Source organism: Xenopus tropicalis, chromosome 8 (genome assembly GCF_000004195.4).
Source record: "Xenopus tropicalis strain Nigerian chromosome 8, UCB_Xtro_10.0, whole genome shotgun sequence".
In the NCBI taxonomy this organism is placed as follows: domain Eukaryota; kingdom Metazoa; phylum Chordata; class Amphibia; order Anura; family Pipidae; genus Xenopus; species Xenopus tropicalis.
The window spans coordinates 78,126,035-78,146,206 of NC_030684.2; the positions used below are offsets into that span (position 1 = coordinate 78,126,035).

The 20,172-nt window shown below is 39.6% G+C and overlaps 1 protein-coding gene across 1 annotated transcript in view; it reads right to left on the reverse strand.

Moving 5' to 3' along the window:
• The window catches only part of sptbn4 (spectrin, beta, non-erythrocytic 4), a 73,141-nt gene that overhangs the window by 22,526 nt on the left and 30,443 nt on the right, over positions 1-20,172 (reverse strand). Inside the window, exons 18-21 of the mRNA XM_002938815.5 lie at positions 12,676-12,878; positions 11,295-11,385; positions 7,336-7,482; positions 2,551-2,814 (exon numbers count right to left, since the gene is read on the reverse strand). Of these exons, the coding sequence (XP_002938861.2) occupies positions 2,551-2,814; positions 7,336-7,482; positions 11,295-11,385; positions 12,676-12,878 (705 nt within the window). The remainder of the gene's footprint in view (positions 1-2,550; positions 2,815-7,335; positions 7,483-11,294; positions 11,386-12,675; positions 12,879-20,172) is intronic.

Below are 20,172 nucleotides of genomic sequence, written 5' to 3' on the forward strand. Positions count from 1 at the left end.
ACCCCGATGCAGGCAAGCAGTTTGGGCTGTGAGACAAACTGCATTGTGGTGTTGGGAGGAATGCACGGCTCTTATCTGCGACATGCTGTTGAAAGGGAGAATGGATCATTGTTGGATGATAAGCACAAATGATGAAACTTTTTGTACCCACTACCTACCTCACTTCCTACCCAATGTTCATGGCACGTAAAGCAAAGGAAACTACCAATGGCATGGAACAGACTTATTTAAAGGTAACTATCATGAAAATGTAATAAGTTACACCATAAGATACACCACACTGAAATAAGAAACTTTCTAATTATGTTTTTTATTAATTTATGTTTTTTTATTTTTAGAATCAATAATTCTGTACTGTTTCTGAAATAACCAAGTTTCTCCTCACTATCTCCCTCTCAGCATCTGTCTCTCTTCAAGCAGGAGTCAGATTTTGATTCACAGATGTAATATTTTTTTTGGGGGGGAACTGCCTTTCCTAGCTGATGTATCAGAGCTAATTCAAATAACTGATTCCAACGTAATCAAAATCTACTAAAATAACTGAGAAAGTATTTCTGCCAGTTGGTTACTTTAAGAGTGAGATTCAATACATTGTTTAGGAAAAGGGAGTACCCCCTCCCCTCCCAAAGGCTGTATTAGACCTAAATGTCAGAATCAGACTCCTGACTCCTGCATGAAGAATGAAGAGAAACAAATGCTAAGAAGGGGATAGGGAAAAGTAAACTGAATATACCAGAAAAAGTACAGAGTTTATAACCGATTACATTTTGAAAATGTCTTTATATATTAAAGCTTATGTTAATTTCTTAAGAACAGGAAATGCCCAAAATAAGTGAACAGGAAATGCCCAAAATATGGGAAGAATTTCTTAAATTTATTGTAAGGCAACATATACAGTTTTTAGAAATCTCCAGAATTGTATTTTATATTTTTTTTTACAAATAAATAAATAAATAAAATGACAAACCCCTATTAATTCTGGCAAGCAAGTTACTGATCTAATACCTGAATATTAGAATTAAGCGCGTTCTTTTAATAAATATTTTGCATGGATGAAATTTCAAAATCTGAAGATCAGACTGACCCTATTTTAATTTCTTTGTTGGGAATCTCTGTTCTGTAGCCCTTCAGCCTCTGTTGCTCTACAACTTTAAGCTAATGAGTCTAAAGCTGGCTATAGGGATATTCAATTTGGCTAACCACATGGTGGGTCATATTAGGTTGGTCTGTTTGTACTCTGGGTCAATGACCAGATCCTTATATGGCCTGTGCAGACACTATGAATCCTTGTCCAATGTGGGCCTCGCCGAAAGGATTTTGTATCCTGCCTGATACAAATCTGTTAGATTTTCAGAAAGACTGTAAAGAGGCCCTTATACACAGGCCAATATCTTGCCAAATTGGTCTACAGAGATAAAGCTAGTAGTGTTTATGACCCTCTGTGTGACCACCATAAGCAGGTGCTGGAAGTTAAGTTAAATGTGTGGTTCAATTAAATACTAACTTTTAGAACAAGGAAGAAAATGTTTTCTCAAGACAATTTGCATTTTTTGTGGTTTCTGAATTATTAACTATGTTTTATGAGAAGCTGAATTTTAAAATCTGGTTTCTAGAGCTTAATTGCTATCAGTTATAGGCTGGACATCCCTGACCTAAATCCTAGGACCCTGGGGTAAAAAATGAGGCAGTGGCAAAAAGGGCAGATGAAAATGTGCAACTTCTGCTTACTTCTTGCAGTTCTGATTGTGTTGACTATCTGCTCGGACAAATAGACAACAGAATGTAGCATTCACATGTATGAACAGTAGTAGGCCCTCTAGTCTATTGGCAAAAAGAGAATAGGACAGAGCACTGTGTCTTCTCTGATTAAAAGTAATTCTTTATTAATTCCATTATTAAAAGCATGACAAAGCTTTTAATAAAGGAATTAATAAAGAATTACTTTTAATCAGAGAAGACACAGTGCTCCGTCCTATTCTCTTTTTGCTGTTAAAGTTCGCCTGGATCGGGGGCGTTTGGAGGCGTGGTAGCACAGGTGTCTGATGCACGGGTTACTATCCTGGTGAGTGCTCCCCTTATTCTTTTGTATAGTCCTCTAGTCTATTGGTAATATATCATGGAGGGTATGGCAGTGCATGGCAACCTTTAATTATAAGCAGTTTAAACTCTTCCCAGAAAAACAAATTCACAACCAGAAGCTACTACACCTTATCCTAAGCAGGTTTTTTTTTAACAGTTAATAACTTCTCAAAAGCCTTCTGAACTACTGCTCTACACAATGGCGCAATAAGACTTCATAAGAATGATGTGGTAACTGAACAGTAGCTGGGCAGGAACGAGGGAAGTGTAAAATTGATATTCATTATGAAGTGAAGCAAAATTCATCTGCTAAATGTTGCAAGACATTAGTAATAGAATAAAAGAATAGTAGCTTTTCTGTTTATAGTGAGCTAATATACATATCTGTACTATGAAGTAACATCACAGAGAATCTATGACTTAACATTGACAGAGAAGCTATAGCTTAGCATTTTGCATGGCTGTACTCACCTCAAGCCTTTTGAGTTGAGTGTTTACACTGGAAACATCAGGTACTGGATCCACGGGCTGTAACTGTTCCTTTAAATGGTATAACCTTTTGCCGAGTTCCGAGTAGTTCTGCACCACCTGGTCTGCCTTTGTGGCTTGAAAGAGTTGCTGGGCCTTGGCCTGGGTACTTGACTCCAGTTCAACCCAACATTGTCGAATCTCCTCAAGCTTCTTTTTCACCACTCCAGCCAATTCTGGTTTTTCCTGGATTAGCTGTTGACCTTCCTATGCAAACCAAATGCAAAGCAGAGTGTCCCACTGACAAAGACTTAGTTTCAGATACAGATCAAAATAAACACAGTGGTACAGAGTGTGCTGAATGCTGAGCATTGCCATTCTGTGCTAGAAAAAAAGCACATTGAGGCCATGCCAATTTAAAGTAGAAAAAAAAAAGAAGAGTTACAAAGGTAACCTAGGTATGCCTAGAGTTGGTGTGGGATGCTGCATTCTACCCAACACTATATATATTGAAAATAAACACAGGGGGCAAAGAAGATGTTGGTCATATATATGGCATTATAATCATTACATATACACTGATATATGCATAGCATCACATTGCCAAACTTCTGCTGTAGTGCACAGAAATATCTCCAAATATCATTGTTGCAACATTTCCTCTCTTTCTTTCTCTCTGTACCAAAAAACTTACCCCAGGAAGTACTATGGTGACTACAAAATACTTATGGCATTGTATTCATATCACTGTCTACTATAGTACAGTACTTATTATTTTGGTTAGAAAATGGTTTTAATGGTTTATATTTTGCTCTTCCGATAAGAAACAAGTTATTTTTTCCAAGGAATGAAGCAGATATAATTATATGCAAATGACAGCCTTGGCACTCTGGAGGGGGCTGGATAAGGAGCTGCTTGCAATGACTGAAAGCAGAACCTCATCAGCTATAGAAACTGCTTTTGTAATAAATGGGTCAATCAGACTCCTTTCTATTGGTGTCAAGACTATGAGATGATGAGGCCTATAATGTTATATTACAACAGATTTCCTTGAGAACGCTGACAATAGGAAGCAAACATCACAGTGTGATTATTCCATGAAAAATGGATGGGAGCATTTTTGGGCAAAAATAATAACCACATACAATGCACATGTAAACTACACCAAATTCACATCACAGCTTTTACGTGGCATTTTGTTGCTGTAATTAAAATATCCATGTCCCGTTTGTCTACTAATTCTAGACATAGGGATTACAGGACTGGCAAAATATCTTGGCAATTGGTGTCATTAGTGACCCAATCAAGGTGCTTGCATATTAAGAAGGTACAGTATGGACCTTTATTACTCAGATTGCTATATATGTATACACAGCATAGCAAACAGTACTAGTGCAAACCATGGAGACCAAACACTATAATAAATGAAAATACACAGTAACAGATTTAGCGCCACATGCTATTATACACAGAAGGAAGAGCTAAATGGTCACTAAGACTATGGCTTCTCATGTTATATCTAAAATGACTTGAAATAGTGCCCAGGTTAAAAGCTTTAAGGCAGGGATAACCAAACTTTTTTCACCCATGAGCCACACTCAAATGTAAAAAGAGTTAGGGAGCAACACAAGCATGAAAAATGTTCATGAGGTTGCCAAATAATAGCTGTGATTAGCTATTTGGTAGCTCTTATGTGTAAGCTATTTTGGGCAGGGCTCTCTTTACCACTTGTATTGGTTATTGATTGCTTTATATGTTACTCTGTATTTCCAATGTATGAAACCCACTTATTGTACAGCGCTGCAGAATATATTGGCGCTTTATAAATAAATGTTAATAATAATATGTGGTCTGGCAGCTTAATGATGCTCTGTTTGGCAGTACAACGGGTTTTTATGTAACAAAAACTTGCCTCCAAGCCAGGAATTCAAAAATAAGCACCTGCTTTGAGGCCACTGGGAGCGAAATCCAAGGGGTTGAGGAGCAACATGTTGGCATATTGGCATATTTTGTTGCCTGTGCTTAATCTCCTTCCAGATTGGGTGACAAAACATTCAAAGTTACCTCAAACATATGCATCAAATAGTACCCCTTTGAGAAACTATGTTTTACCACTGGCAATTTACATTTATCACAGGAGGAGTTTGTCGCTCATGCTGGTGACAAAATATCTGATCTGCCATCAGCCTAATGAGCAGGGCCTGTTTCAATCAGTACATATACGTAGGTATGCATGCAGCACCACCACACAGGTTACAAGGGGAGGCAAAAAGTTGCTCTGGTACTTTAAAAAATAAAGTGCTGTTTTAAAGTGGGATTTTAGTTTTTGCTCTGCACTCTGTTATCAAGTGATGCTTGTGAGGGGGCATTTGACCCAGACTGTACAACTTATGTTGGAGCTTTATAAAAGATTGTTAATAAGAGTAATACCTATAATCTTAAATTATTTGTATTTCCCTGCTGTATGATATTTATCTTCGGAGGATCATGTATATGATGTGTATCATCAAAAGCACAATAAATAATCCTGAATTTAGTAGCCACATCTGTTACTGGGTTGATTTATTTTGCTTTCTAAAAACTATTCACACTGACATTTGCAATAATTCAGTAAAGCACAGTGCTATTCGCTGATAGAAGACTCCGTAACTCTACACTAGTCCTGCATAATTACATATACATAGTTACGTTGGGTTGAAGTCCATCAAGTTCAACCCTTTCAAGTAAACCCAGCACAGATAAGGCATAGTGAACTTTGGACTAACAGACAGATAAAATGGATTCTGTCATGTCTTTTATAGTGTTGTTTTTATTACTAAATTATACTGTGTATATTGCAAATAATTCACTGTACCATTTAATTTTTTTCTTAAATCAATCAATGTATTTTTGATGCTTTAATACTGGTGTGTAGGAAAGTCATTGTGCTTGCTTCTGTTCTTTCAGAAAGAGCCAGCTCTGCACATTGGAACTCCTTTGGGACAGCTATTGTTTCTTCAGTTCAATGTAACCGGAGGAGTCCTGGAGTCATGGGGTCAAGGTTCTATTTCTCCAGCTTGGGTGGTGCTATTCTCACATCTAACACTAGGGGGACCTGGAGCATTTTTAGCAATGCAAATGAACAAGGGGATGAATAAGGGCATAGACGAGGTGTAGGCAACAGGGAACGTGTGTACCTAGTGTCCTCCCCTCACTGTTGAGCCCTAGGCCTGTGCCCCTTCTGCCTACCTTTAGTTCCTGCCCTGGACAGAAGCATAGAACCATGGAGGTGCTAACAGTTCAAGCAGCTAAATTCTACAGCAGTTTTTTTGGGGAGCTGGTATCTTGCTACCTGCACATTATTCTGCTGTGGCAGCTGGGGGGGAAGGGTATAACATCACTCAAACTTGCAGCGCAAAGAGACTCAAATTTGATGAAATTATTGTTAGACCGACCAGAAAAGAGTTTTTGTCTGAATCTACAAAGCTGCAGATGTGCCTGTGCACAAGTATTACAAAAAAAGTTGCTGAAACTGTCTGATTCTGACTGCATTTAATCACATACTCTCAGCTTTTATCCATCTTTAGTCAGTAAAAGGGAGTTCTACCTCTAATAAAAAGAACAGTCTAAATGAGACAGCATGCAGTCTCCATTATTGCTTTAAATATCTGAGAAAGGGAAATTACTTTTCTCAGTACATGTCTAAGGTATGTAGAGAAAATAATGACCTTTTCTATGTCCTAACCAGGTAACGTAAGTATTGTATTTCCTCCTAAAGAGAACTGCCAGAAGAACAAGAGGAAATACTTGAAACATATAGACTATTTATGCCTGCATTATTTATTATAAGTTAGGTTATATATTTCTGAAATGGTAAAATAATTCCACATGTTCCAGTCTGTGACATATCGATTTCCTCTGAAATTTCGTTTACCGTTCCACTTTCCACCTCTGCTCTTGGCAAAACAAAGTAGGTGAAAAAACAATTGGCCATAAGATTTAGAAGCTTTGCCAAACCTGTGTGTGGTGTTGTAGAAATAACAAATATAGACAGATTTATGAAAGCAGTTCTATTTTTATGGGATTTATCAAAACTTTCCTGATAGCCAACTTTCTGTTACTAGCTATTAATAGGGTAGCTTGCAGATGAAGCTTAGATAAAGCAGAGTAGGGGACATTATCAGACATGGACATTGCTAATATTTGGGCAAAGTTGCATATGTGCAGTTAGCAGCATTTATTTCTGGACAATGTATCAATCTCCACAAATGCTGCAGGTGCAAGGTTGGCACAAAGTGTCTGCTACTGGCAAACAGTACCTGGACCTTGTTGCATAGGTAGCATAGGCACCAAAGTTTTAGGGGAAAAGGGAAACTTGATAATTGTGATATGCACAACAACACACTATTTAAACAGCTCATCATTAGATCAGCTCTAATTCTCTTCCCACTTTATCAGCTGGCCTATGTCCACTATAATTCCTTCAGAAAGGAAAAATGGTGTGGTGAGGGACACAGACAGCTACCATTGCCTTGGGTGCTAAAGCTCCTTGGCTCCACACTGGCTGAAACAGCATGTATTAACCAGAAAGCAAATACTGAGATACAGTGGAAAACCTACAGGGCCATGGGTATAAAGATCTAGGTTACTACTCAGATTTTCTTAATTAATGAGAACCAATGTTTTACATCTGACAATTGTGTAAAAATCAGTCTGTTTCAGCACACACACACACACTGCAATTTAAAAATATGTTAGTTTCAGTGCAAGCAGAGGGCCCGCCACCTATAATGGACGGATTTCTCTTACCTTTTCTATCTTCTCAAGCCAACCTTTATTCTGCGAGAGCTCAGCCATGAATGCCTGGTGCTTTAGCCATTTCTTATGGGGTTTCTGAGACAGGTCCCGTGAGCTATCTCGAGCCATCAGCGTTTTCTCATGAACCCAGGCATCCAGCTGAAGGGAATAGAGACCAGGCTAAGGTAAGGGATGCCCATGACTTGATGCATAAGAAATCTTGTACAATGTAGCCACTGGGTTACTTATGCTGAGCTCAGTGGACAGTAAAGGGTTGCAGAACTCTCCCAGTATCCTTAACAAAATGTAATTCGTTGTTGAGAATGGAGGGTGGTCAGGAGAATCAGTGAAATGGAAAAAATGGATAAATGAATAGAATAGGTTCAGAGATGGGGGGGGCGAGCAAAGACAAGCAAGAAATGTATAATAAAAGTAAGAATATGCACATGGAGGACCAGTGAGCTTGTCAGATGAAGCAAGGAGGGAGGAATGTAAAGGAGAATAATAAATAAAGAAGTATATGCAGAGACGCAGTGCCTGTGGCTTCCTGTGTAGTGGCTGCTTATCCTACAGCAGCAGATGCTGTCAGTGCAGAATTGTGTGCAGTGCTGTTTGGTGCAGTGAGCTTCTGTATCCCTGGAAGGGGAGGGCTGACTGATCAGACTTCTTTCCAACACAGAGCCCTGAGCTGACTGAGCTGCTAATCAGGCCCTGCTTTTCTTGACACATGCTCACTGCCTGCCGGTCTGTCCCCGGTGAACAGGCAAGGTGGGATAGTGGAATTACCCCACTGCAGTGAATGGGCAGAGAGGGGGAGGACCAAACCTGGAATGCGTCATCTCTTTCTCCCTCCCCCCTCACCCATTCCACCCTCCCTTCATTCTTCCTTCTCTGCTTTCCCTTATTCCTAATCTCTTCCTTCCGTTATTCACTCCTGTAGCCTTCTTTCACATTCTCCTAGATTCCTGTTCCTCATTATTTCTGTCTCATCCCCTACCCTCTCTATGTTATTCTTTCTCTGCTTTTAACTCTTATTTTTCTTCCCCACATGTTCTTTGTCTTTTAGCTTCCTTAATTTTGCCTTTTCCCCACTTTTTCCTTTTACTTTCCATGTAAATGTTCTCTGCCTCATCTCCCTCCCATCTTTGTCACCTATCTGCCTATACTTGTTTTCTATCATATAGCTCGTCTTTTCCTCCCTATATTAGAACGCTTCATTTTATTTTATGCTTTCATCAAAACCCATTCCATCGTTTATTTTTTTTAAAAAACACACACACACTGGGGTCAGTTTTATCAAGAGTCAATTAACTTGCCTGAATGTGTTTGGAGTGTGGGAAGAAACCAAAGTACCCAGAAGCAGGTTTTCCCTGCTACCCCTCCCTCTTACCTACAGCTTTTCTTTCTTCTCTTCATCACAGTTTTTTGCCTGTATCTCTTCTGTTATGTTTCTCCTCACTGCTTCTCTGGTACCTTCCATTCTTATAACCCCTCCTCCACTTTTGTTCACCCTCTCACTATGCTGTCCTATATTTTGTTTCTGTGCCCAGTTATTTTGTTTTCACAGTATATTTTATTTACTCATTACCTGCCACAACAAAGTCTTTAATAGCTAAAATCATTCTCCATCCTACTGTCTTCTCTAACTTCTCTTCATTTATTATATTTCTTGTCTCACATCCATTCCAGCCTCTTTATTCCTTCTCAAGAATTGTCTGAAAAGCACAGTGTAGATTTCCTGTTATATATAACACTGCACTGGAAGGTAAAAAATGATAGCTACAGATCCTCTCTCTTTGATGGCTAGGATGAAATGAGGATGCAGTGATCCAAGCTGCTGCCAAAAGTATTGTATTATCTGCAAGTTTTGTAGGCAAGCAGTATCACACAGCATTTCCTGATCCCATAGAGCATTGCTGTCCAACTGCTGTGGTACCGAGGGCCAGACGTTTTCTGGCCTACATGGTGGAGGACTGATAATGGAAGTGAGTTTTGACCACTCCCCTTTTTTTAACCACACCCACTTTAAACCACACCCATGTTATCACAAAAGCTTTTAAGACCATACCCACATTAATAGTGGTAGCGCAGCAAAAACCCAAATAGTTGGTGCTCAATGTAGAGATATCATCCTTCATTCATGTGTGAAAGAATTATATTACGTCATATTAAGACATACCTTTAAATCCATATGCCTCCCCTGTGGATAGCACAGCAACCCCCAGCATATAATCACACACCTTAGGGACCATATAATGACTATTTCCAAATGCTAACAAACTCCCAGAACAAACTCCTGCCAAGCTCACCTCCCACAGCATAGGGCAGGCAGAGTAAGGCACACACAGGCAGCGTAGGGCAGGCAGAGTATGGCAAACACAGGCAGCATAGGGCAGGCAGAGTATGGCACACACAGGCAGCATAGGACAGACAGAGGATGGCACACACAGGTAGCATAGGGCAGGCAGAGGATGGCACACACAGGCAGCATAGGACAGGCAGAGTATGGCACACAGGCAGCATAGGGCAGCCAGAGTATGGCACACATAGGCAGCGTAAGGCAGGCAGAGTATGGCACACATAGGCAGTGTAGGGCAGGCAGAGTATGTCACACACAGGCAGGGTAGGGCAGGCAGAGTATGGCACACACACAGGCAGCATAGGGCATGCAGAGTATGGCACACTCAGGCAGCATTTAGCAGGCAGAGGATGGCACACACAGGCAGGGTAGGGCATGCAGAATGTAAGGCTTTTTGACTATGTGCGCAAAAAAAATCTTTTGTGCACACATTTTAAACTTGTGTGCACATTTTTAAAAACTATGAGCTATGGTCAGAATAAATTTAAAAAATTGTATTTTTCTATTTTCACACAAAATTATTTGTGCACACCCAAAAATTATGTGCGTGCGTGCGCGCGCGCACACAAGCTTGTATTGGGCAGCTACCCAGCACAAACCCATAAGAATTTTCTAAAGTAAATACCTATTCAAGCAAAAGTACTTTATAACATCTGAAACAGCACATACACAAAATAGAAAGCCAATATAGAATAGAAAGCCCAAGCAACTAATAGTGACTCAAAATCTAAATTCAATTAATAGCAGATCCAGTATAAATATGTTTTCCCTATTACCAACCATGCAGTGGTTGAAGGAAATTTTAGACTGTAAGCTTATGAGCATGGCTGTCTTTGCATCTTATCAGTTACTGGTCATATTTTGTATATGTAATCTGCATGTTCAGTGTATAAGCCCATTAATTGTATAGCACCGCAGAATATGTTGGATTTTTATAAATCATTGGCAAGAAAAGGGACAGGTTGCCAAAGATTCAAGGATACACACTTTACCTTTTGTTATTAATTGATATATGAGCAGTAGTGAACTCCTGGTTGTAGGTCCCAATCCTAACTTTTTTCAAGTCACACTAGTAATGTCCAATATATAAGGGAATCCAATTGGGAATTTTGCTAAGGAAGTTGACAGTAAAGTGAAAAAAGTGTCAAGCGAAAAATAAGAAGTCAAATAAGATCAAGGGCTGGCCAGACCAGGGATGTCTATGACAAGGTTGTATTTATATAATATAATTTATTTAAATAGCACCAGGCTCATTTTTTGTACAGGTATGGGATCCCTTATCCAGAAACCCATTATTCAGAAAGTTCCAAATTATGGAAAGGCCATCTCCCATAGACTCCATTATAAGCAAATAATTTTTAAAAATGATTTCCTTTTTCTCTGTAATTACAAAACAGTACCTTGTAGTTGATTCTAACTGAGATATAATTAATCCATATAGGCAAAACAAGCCTATTGGGTTTATTCAATATTTAAATGATTTTCAGCAGACTTAAGTTATAGAGATTACAGAAAGACCCCTTATCCGGAAAATCCCAGGTCCCGAGCATCCTGGATAACAGGTCCCATACCTGTACCTCTTGCTCTTACACAGCAAATTTATGGGCCCTACCTCATTGCAGTTTTGGAGAAAGTGCTGCAGCTGTAGATGGTCTCTCAGTCTCTGGAGCCATTTTTGAGCGAGTGCCGTATTACGCTGGCTCCTGAAACATAAGAACAAGTCAGAGAATAGTGTATACTTGTATTTAAATTGTTTAGATACAGGGTGCATATAGACAGACAAACACTAACAACGAATAAAGGCAGACAACGGGCCTCACTTACTGCCAGTTAAAGGAGAAGGAAAGTCATATTGGCATTTTACTGCCAATAGATTTGCCACATTAGTGCCACCTAGAACAGCTTTAAACAGCTTTAGAAGCTTTCTCCTTTTGCTTAAAGGAGAAGGAAAGGCTAAGTCACTTGGGGGTGCCAAAATGTTAGACACCCCCAAGTGACTTAGATCGCTTACCTCTTACCCCTGGCTGGTGCCCCTGTACAAAGAGAACAGCACCAGTCCGGGGTAGCAGCGAGCGCTTCCTCCTTCCTTTTCTCTTGCGCGCGCATGCGCAGTAGAGTGAAAAGCCGAACTTAAACATTAAAGTCGGCTTTTCACTCTACTGCGCATGCGCCGGCCGACGGATTTCGCCGGCAGAAAAGAAAGGAAGGAGGAAGCGCTTCCTACAGGTATCCCGGGCTGGTGCTTTTCTCTCCTAACAGGGGCACCAGCCCAGGGTACAAGGTAAGCGATCTAAGTCACTTGGGGGTGCCTAACATTTTGGCACCCCCAAGTGACTTAGCCTTTCCTTCCCCTTTAAGATAGCAGCTACCATTTTAGGTAGCTTCCTTCCTGCAGTCTCTAGACATTATAGCTGAGATCACACATTCCTAAGGGAGGGGGGAGGGTGTTCTTAGCATTCTGGTGTGAGGGGGGAGCAGGTAAGGGGAGAGAGGAGAGAACTGCACATACTCTGGCCCTGGAAATTAAGGATGTTCCTTAGAGAGGAAGTCAGACACTGGAACATCATGTTTACAAAAAAGAGTAAAGAAATCCTGTGTTTCTTTTGACAGAGGACTCAGTGCAGCATTACTGTAAGTGTTTATGGCTGTATTTACATAGACCTTTCTAATAATGCTTTTACCTTTCCTTCTTCTTTAAGTGCTAGGTGCAAAAATGTCACATAAGCCATGTGTAAAAAAAAAAAAAAAAAGGTATACAGAATATATTAGTGAGAACGCAGAATGGCCCTAATAAATATGGCTTGTTTCAAATGATTCCCCAAACTGGATTTCAGGCTAATACAATTTTTTTTTTGTTTTTTGTACCACTTTTGGGTTAGTACCCAGTAAATACAGCCCCGTCTCCTTCTTGGGAAAAAGAACTGAAGAATTTGGACAAAGCAACAGGTACAATACTGTTCAGGAATATAGATCCACAAGGATATCAATCTCACCTCTTTTGGATAGCACTGATCCGTTCCTGAACATGATCGGCAAATACGTTCCCGAGTCTTATGAGGCTCTCTCCAGCCTCCACGGCTACTGAAACTTTCTGCACATTCAGCTCCATAGTAGTTACAAAATCTTTGTGTTTCTTTATAGCTGCTTCCACTCCTTCAACTGTGTTTGGCAACTCAACATGAGCCAATGTGGATTCCTGAATTCAGAAAAGAGAATACAAATCAATGTACTGCACCCACAGTCTCATATACAAATTAACATATATACTAACAAGTTTAGCGGTCATCCATGTTTTCATACCAGATATCAGAAGAACCATTGTGTGTAATGCATATATTTGTGCAATGGTGACAGCACTCACGCTTTTAACCCTTTCACTGCCAGCCATTTTGGTCAAAGCGGAACTTCTACTGCCAGACAGTTTTTGAACTTTTTGCACTGTTTCACTTTAGGGGCCTTTCCTCGGGGGGGCATTTAGTTTACCCAGGAAAAAAATATATAGTTTTTATCAGCACAACCTAAGCTTTCAAAATATGGTAGAATGTTTGTGTAATTCCAATTCTGTAACAAGATATAGGCTTCTAAATGTCTAAAAAATTTTAAAAAATTATAATTTTCCATAATATAAACACATACACCAGAAACAAAAATAATTTTATGCATGAAAATACAACTGGTTTGGAAAGTCCCATGTCTCCTGAATGTGCCAATACCAAATATATATAGTTTTATGAAGATTTCTCACTTGTATAGGTCAAAAACTCCCAGCAGTACATTACCATATTCCCAAAGCACTGCTCCAGAAAGCTGCATACTTTAGATTTCAAGGCCAAAAATTCCACTAACAGAAGGTTTATCCCAGAAAATTATACATTTTTTTTTAGAAAGAACAGATTCTGGGGAATACAGAATAGGCACAACTGTCTGTCTACTCCAAACTACCAAGTTGCAATGCTTTCCTAAAGTTTTTAAAAATCACTTCAAAGCTTCCCGTCTATAGTATCTTATCTTATGTGGGTCATAAAGTAACCAAATAAAACACCCTAAATATGAACACCAGGGGTCCACTGAACAGTTTGGTGCCCAATATGTATAGGTTTACCTAAGTATGTGGCATGTAGGGGCCCCAATGGGAACATACCCCCATATGATCTATCATTTCTGTTATTTCAGCTCCAGCAAAATCAACACATTAACATCATTATATGTGGGATAAAGCTATAAAAAGTACGCTCACCCCAGAAAGCCATATATTTTTGGAAATTACACATTTCATTGAATTCAAAATGGGTACCCATGTCTTTCTACTTCAAAGTACCAAGCCGCAAAGCTTTCCTAAATTTGGCAATTTTGATAACATTTCCAAAATTCCCCTAAAGATTCCAGCATCTTATCTCCCACATATCATTAGGTAATCCAGAACGACCTAGGGGTTCTTCATCTTGTGCTCGTTCTCTGCACTCTGATTAAGCGGTGAGTGCAGAGAACGTAACTCCTATGTGCTTGGCGCCTAACAATTTTTTATGCAGCACATAGGAGTTACGTGTGGGGCAGGGAAAGGGCACATTCCTTGAGGTTTGCATCCAGTCCATAACAATATAAAAACAGAACACAAGACAAGTACTTGCTAGCCAGTATATTATCTATATTTGTATTTTATGTTACCATCCCAGAGAATAACAGATTTAACAAATTCACTTAGCATCCTGATACCGGCAGATAAACCATTCGCATATTAGCATCCCCAGGAGCTGCAGATGCAACATGTGTGTGTTAGAACCGAATCCTTAAAATCACGTGACTTGATCAAATAAACATGGAAGTTGAAAATTCTTCACTGTGCACACAGTGTGCGCTTCTCTTTAGCCTTTCTGTGACCTTATCTACATATGCATATTAGTATTCAGATTTGGTTTGGTATTCGGACAGATCTTTCACAAAAGATTCAGGGTTCCGCCATATACAAAAATAGTGGATTTGGTGCATCCCTAGATTATAAACATTTCTCTCTATATCAGGGGTGCTCCAAAAAGTACTGAGATTTTCAGGGCAATCCTCTCAAACATAACTTAAAATTCATAAATTAAAATCATAGGTAAATATGCCACAAAAACAAATATCCTATTTCCAAAAATGATGCATTTTACATTATGGCAAATTTTGTACAGCTAGTGACAGGAAATATACTGAACTGCTATATAATAAGGGGATGCTGAAGGTTATATGTGGAGCAAGACTGGAATATATAGATACTCATAGTCATTTGGCTATATCCCAGTGTCACTGAAACTCAGTTATATAAGGCTCTTTCTTTATGATTCTCTGAATAAGGCAATATTCAATTTAAAGGAGAAGGAAAGGCTAATAAAGAGTTAATCTCAAACTGCAGGCATACCTTCACTTGTCTCAATAGTGCCCTTAAGTCTCCCCATATTTCTCCTGTTCAGATGATCGGAAGCCTCATAGGAAAAAGAAACCCTGAGCTCTGTAAAGAAAGTTCCCATAATGTCTCACTCCTACACCAAGACCCCTGTACATGCACAGGTTCTAAGACTATGAGGAAGCTTCCTGCCTCCTGCCAAATGGCTCAGAGCCACATTCCTAAGGGGGAGGGAGAGAGTTCTTAGCATTCTTGAGGGAGGTGGGAACAGGAGAGAGCTGGGCAGACTCTGGCACAGAAAAAAAGGAGACAAAAAAATCCTGTGTTTTTTTTTGATAGAGGGCTCAGTGCAGCGTTTCTGTGAGTGCTTATGGCTGTATTTACATAGTCACCTAACTTTTCATGAACAATCATAGTTTTTGTGGTATGCCATATGTTTGTTTGAAATCTGGCATGTGTACATGCTTACACTGGATTCTGATTTGTTTTTAGGAACATTACATTTTATGCAATAATGTAATAAACATTATTCTATGGTGCTCTTAAGTAAGATTTACAGTGCTATTAAATCTAAGCTTTTCTTAGCTTTTATTTGGCACCATGGATACTGTCAAGGGTAAAATGCATATGGTAAAAAAAATCCATATGCAGAAGCAATATGTCCACGTTAGCATACCACAGATGTGCCGGTATTATGCATACATGAAAGATTGTTGGCTATCTGCAGTATAAGTTCTATAGAGGTTGCAGTTTCACTAATTTACAAATATTTAGGCTAAACTTCCAATCGGACTTAGAAAAGTGGTTGTTATTTTTGGTGCCTAGAATACGTGTATGCGTGACTGAGAGGGTAAAGAGGGTTATGAACACGAGTAAGTCATAATAAACATAGACAACATTGCAGTTGTTTGCCATTTTGAATTGCATGCCTGTACTCACAGTCAAAGGAAGAAAGGGGATAAAGCAATGTGAGTGGTATCATGGGATTAACTTGCTTTCACAAGCATTAAAGGAACAGTAACACCAAAAAATGAAAGAGCTTTAAAGTAATAAAAATATAATGCACTGTTGCCCTGCACTGGTAAAACTGGTGTGTTTGCTACATTAACACTACTATAGTTTATATAATAAGCTGCTGTGTAGCCACGGGGGCAGCCATTCAAGCTGGAAAAAAGGAGAAAAGGCACAGGTTACATAGCAGATAACAGATAAGTTCTGTAGAATACAATAGTGTTTTATCTGTTATCTGCTATGTGCCTGTGCCTTTTCTTCTTTGAATGGCTGCCTCCATGGCTACATAGCAGCTTATTTATATAAATTATAGTAGACTTTCTGAAGTAAACACACAACTTTTACCAGTGCAGGGCAGCAGCACATTATATTTTAGTTACTTTTATACACTTTCATTTTTTGGTGTTACTGTTCCTTTAAGAAATGCTCTCGTTTCTCATCTTTTCAGAAACTGCAGCAACCTAAATATGTCTGACTAGCATCATATAAAGAGGCGTTGTGTTGGATGGGAATTCTTTCCCCTTACACAAAGGCCACTCTCAGTCAGCAGGTTTAAAAGGGATGAAAAGATAAAAATTAATTATATATATACATATACACACACACACACACACACACACACACATACATACATACATACATACATACAGTGGATATAAAAAGTCTACACACCCCTGATAAAATGTCAGGTTCCTGTGCTGTACAAAAATAAGACAAAGATAAATCATTTCAGAACTTTTTCCACCTTTAATGTGACCTATAAACTGTACCACTCAATTGAAAAACAAACTTTTAGGTGGAGGGAAGAAAACAAAAAAAAACTAAAATAATGTGGTTGCATAAGTGTGTACGCCCTTAAACTAATACTTTGTTGAAGCACCTTTTGATTTTATTACAGCACTCAGTCTTTTTGGGTATGAGTCTATCAGCATGGCACATTTTGACTTTGCAAGATTTGCCCACTCTTCTTTGCAGAAACACTCCAAATCTGTCAGATTGCGAGGGCATCTCCTGTGCACAGCCCTCTTCAGATCACCCCACAGATTTTCAATCGGATTCAGGTCTGGGCTCTGGCTGGGCCATTCCAAAACTTTAATCTCCTTCCGGTGAAGCCATTCCTTTGTTGATTTGGATGTATGCTTTGGGTCGTTGTCATGCTGAAAGATGAAGTTCCTCCTCATGTTCGGCTTTCTAGCAGAAGCCTATATTTTTGTGCCAATATTGACTGGTATTTGGAACTGTTCATAATTCCCTCTATCTTAACTAAGGCCCCAGTTCCAAAAAAAACAGCCCCAAAGCATGAGGCTGCCACCACCATGCTTCACTGTGGGTATGGTGTTCTTTTGGTGATGTGCAGTATTGTTTTTGCGCCAAACATATTTTTTGGAATTATGGGCAAAAAAAGTTCAACCTTGGTTTCATCAGACCATAACACCTTTTCCCACATGCTTTTGGGAGACTTCAGATGTGTTTTTGCAAAATGTAGCCTGGCTTGGATGTTCTTCTTCGTAAGAAAAGGCTTTCGTCTTGCCACTCTTCCCCATAGCCCAGACATATGAAGAATACGGGAGATTGTTGTCACATGTACCATACAGCCAGTACTTGCCAGATATTCCTGCAGCTCCTTTAATGTTGCTGTAGGCCTCTTGGTAGCCTCCCTGACCAGGTTTCTCGTCTTTTCATCAATTTTGGAGGGGACATCTAGTTCTTGGTAATGTCACTGTTGTGCCATATTTTCTCCACTTGATGACTGTCTTCACTGTGGTCCATGGTATATCTAATGCCTTGGAAATTATTTTTTAGCCTTCTCCTGACTGATATGTTTAAAAATGAGATCTGATGCTTTGGAAGCTCTCTGTGGATCATGGCTTTGGCTGTGGGATGCGACTAAAAAGATGTCAGGAAAGACCAACTATAACAGCTGAACTTTATTTGGGGTTAATCAGAGGCACTTTAAATGATGGCAGGTGTAAGCTGACTCCTATTTAACATGATTTTGAATGTGATTGATTAATTCTGAACACAGCTACATAGTTACATAGTTACATAGGGTTGAAAAAAGACCATTGTCCATCAAGTTCAACCCATCCGAGTAAACCCAGCACACAACCTATACTAACCAATCTATACACTCACATACATAAACTATAAATACAACCACTAGTACTAACTGTAGATATTAGTATCACAATAGCCTTGGATATTCTGCTTGTCCAAAAACTCATCCAGGCCCCTCTTATAGGCATTAACAGAATCTGCCATTACCACATCACTAGGAAGGGCATTCCCCAACCTCACTGCCCTCACCGTGAAAAACCACCTACGCTGCTTCAAATGGAAGCTCCGTTCCTCTAATCTATAGGGGTGACCTCTGGTGCGCTGATTGTTTTTATGGGAAAAAAGAACATTCCCCAACTGCCTATAATCCCCTCTAATGTACTTGTACAGAGTAATCATGTCCCCTCGCAAGCGCCTCTTTTCCAGAGAAAACAACCCCAACCTCGACAGTCTAACCTCATAGCTTAAATCTTCCATCCCCTTTACCAGTTTAGTTGCAGTCTCTGCACTCTCTCCAGCTCATTAATATCCTTCTTAAGGACTGGAGCCCAAAACTGCACTGCATACTCAAGGTGAGGCCTTACCAGGGACCTATAAAGGGGCAAAATTATGTTCTCATCCCTTGAGTCAATGCCCTTTTTTATACAAGACAGCACTTTATTTGCTTTAGTAGCCACAGAATGACACTGCCTGGAATTAGACAACTTGTTATCAACAAAAACCCCTAGATCCTTCTCCATTAAGGATGCCCCCAACACACTACCATTCAGTAGATAGTTCGCGTTTATATTATTTCTACCAAAATGCATAACTTTGCACTTGTCAACATTGAACCTCATTTTCCAGTTTGCTGCCCAGTTTTCCAATTTTGTCAAATCGCTCTGCAAAGCGGCAGCATCCTGCATGGAACTTATAGTTTTGCACAATTTAGTGTCATCAGCAAAAATAGATGCTACATCCCCATTAAGAAGAGGGTGTGCACACTTATGCTTTGGTTTTCTTCCCTCCGCCTAAAAGATTTCAGTTTGTTTTTCAATTGAGTGGTACAGTTTATAGGTCACATTAAAGGTGGAAAAAGTTCTGAAATGATTTATCTTTGTACAGCACAGGAACCTGACATTTTACCAGGGGTGTGTAGACTTTTTATATCCACTGTATATATTAATGTTTTACACACAATTTAATAGTGCTGCTATTTTGTAAGCAGTGGCATACTATAAAGAAAGCAGACCCTGTGGTCACAGGGAGGCCCTGACTGTGGGGTCTGCTTCCTTTATAGCCTACAAATCCTCCCTCCACAGGTGCTCATTTAAATATTCGCATAGGTAGCGTATTGCACACTCAGGCAGCATAGGGCAGACAGAGAACTGCCTGTGTGTGCCATACTCTGCCTGCCCTATGCTGCCTGTGTGTGCCATACCTCTGCCAGCCCTATGCTGCCTGTGGGAGGTGAACCTGGCAGGGGTTTGTTCTGGGAGTTTGTTAGCAGTTGTAAATAGCCATTAAATTGTCCCTAAGGTGTGTAATTATAAGCTTTGGATTGCTGTAGTATCCACAGCGGAGGAGGAGGCATATGGATGTAAGGGTGTGTCTTAATATGATATAATATAATTCTTTCAAAAATGAATGATGGTTGATATCCCCGCAGTGAGGACCAAGCATTTGGGTTTTTACTGCGCTACCACCATTGTGATAACATGGGTGTGGTTTGAAGTGGGTACGGTTTTAAAAAAAAAAAAAGGGAGTAGTCAAAACTGGCTTCCATTAGCCCTCCACTATGTATGCTAGAGAAATTCTGGCCCTAGGCACCACACAAATTGGACAGCACTAGTATAAAAAGTAGGTCATTCAATCTGATCTGTGAGATTCATTTCTGAGTATATACTGTACTGCATCAAGAATATTTAGCTTTTTTGCCAAACCCCCCCCCCCCAAAAAAAATACTAGAAACTGTTCCCAGATATCCCAAGTATTGATAAAAGCTGTGTTCATGTGCAGTACAGTAATCTCTCTGGAGTTACTATACTGTCCATGTATAATG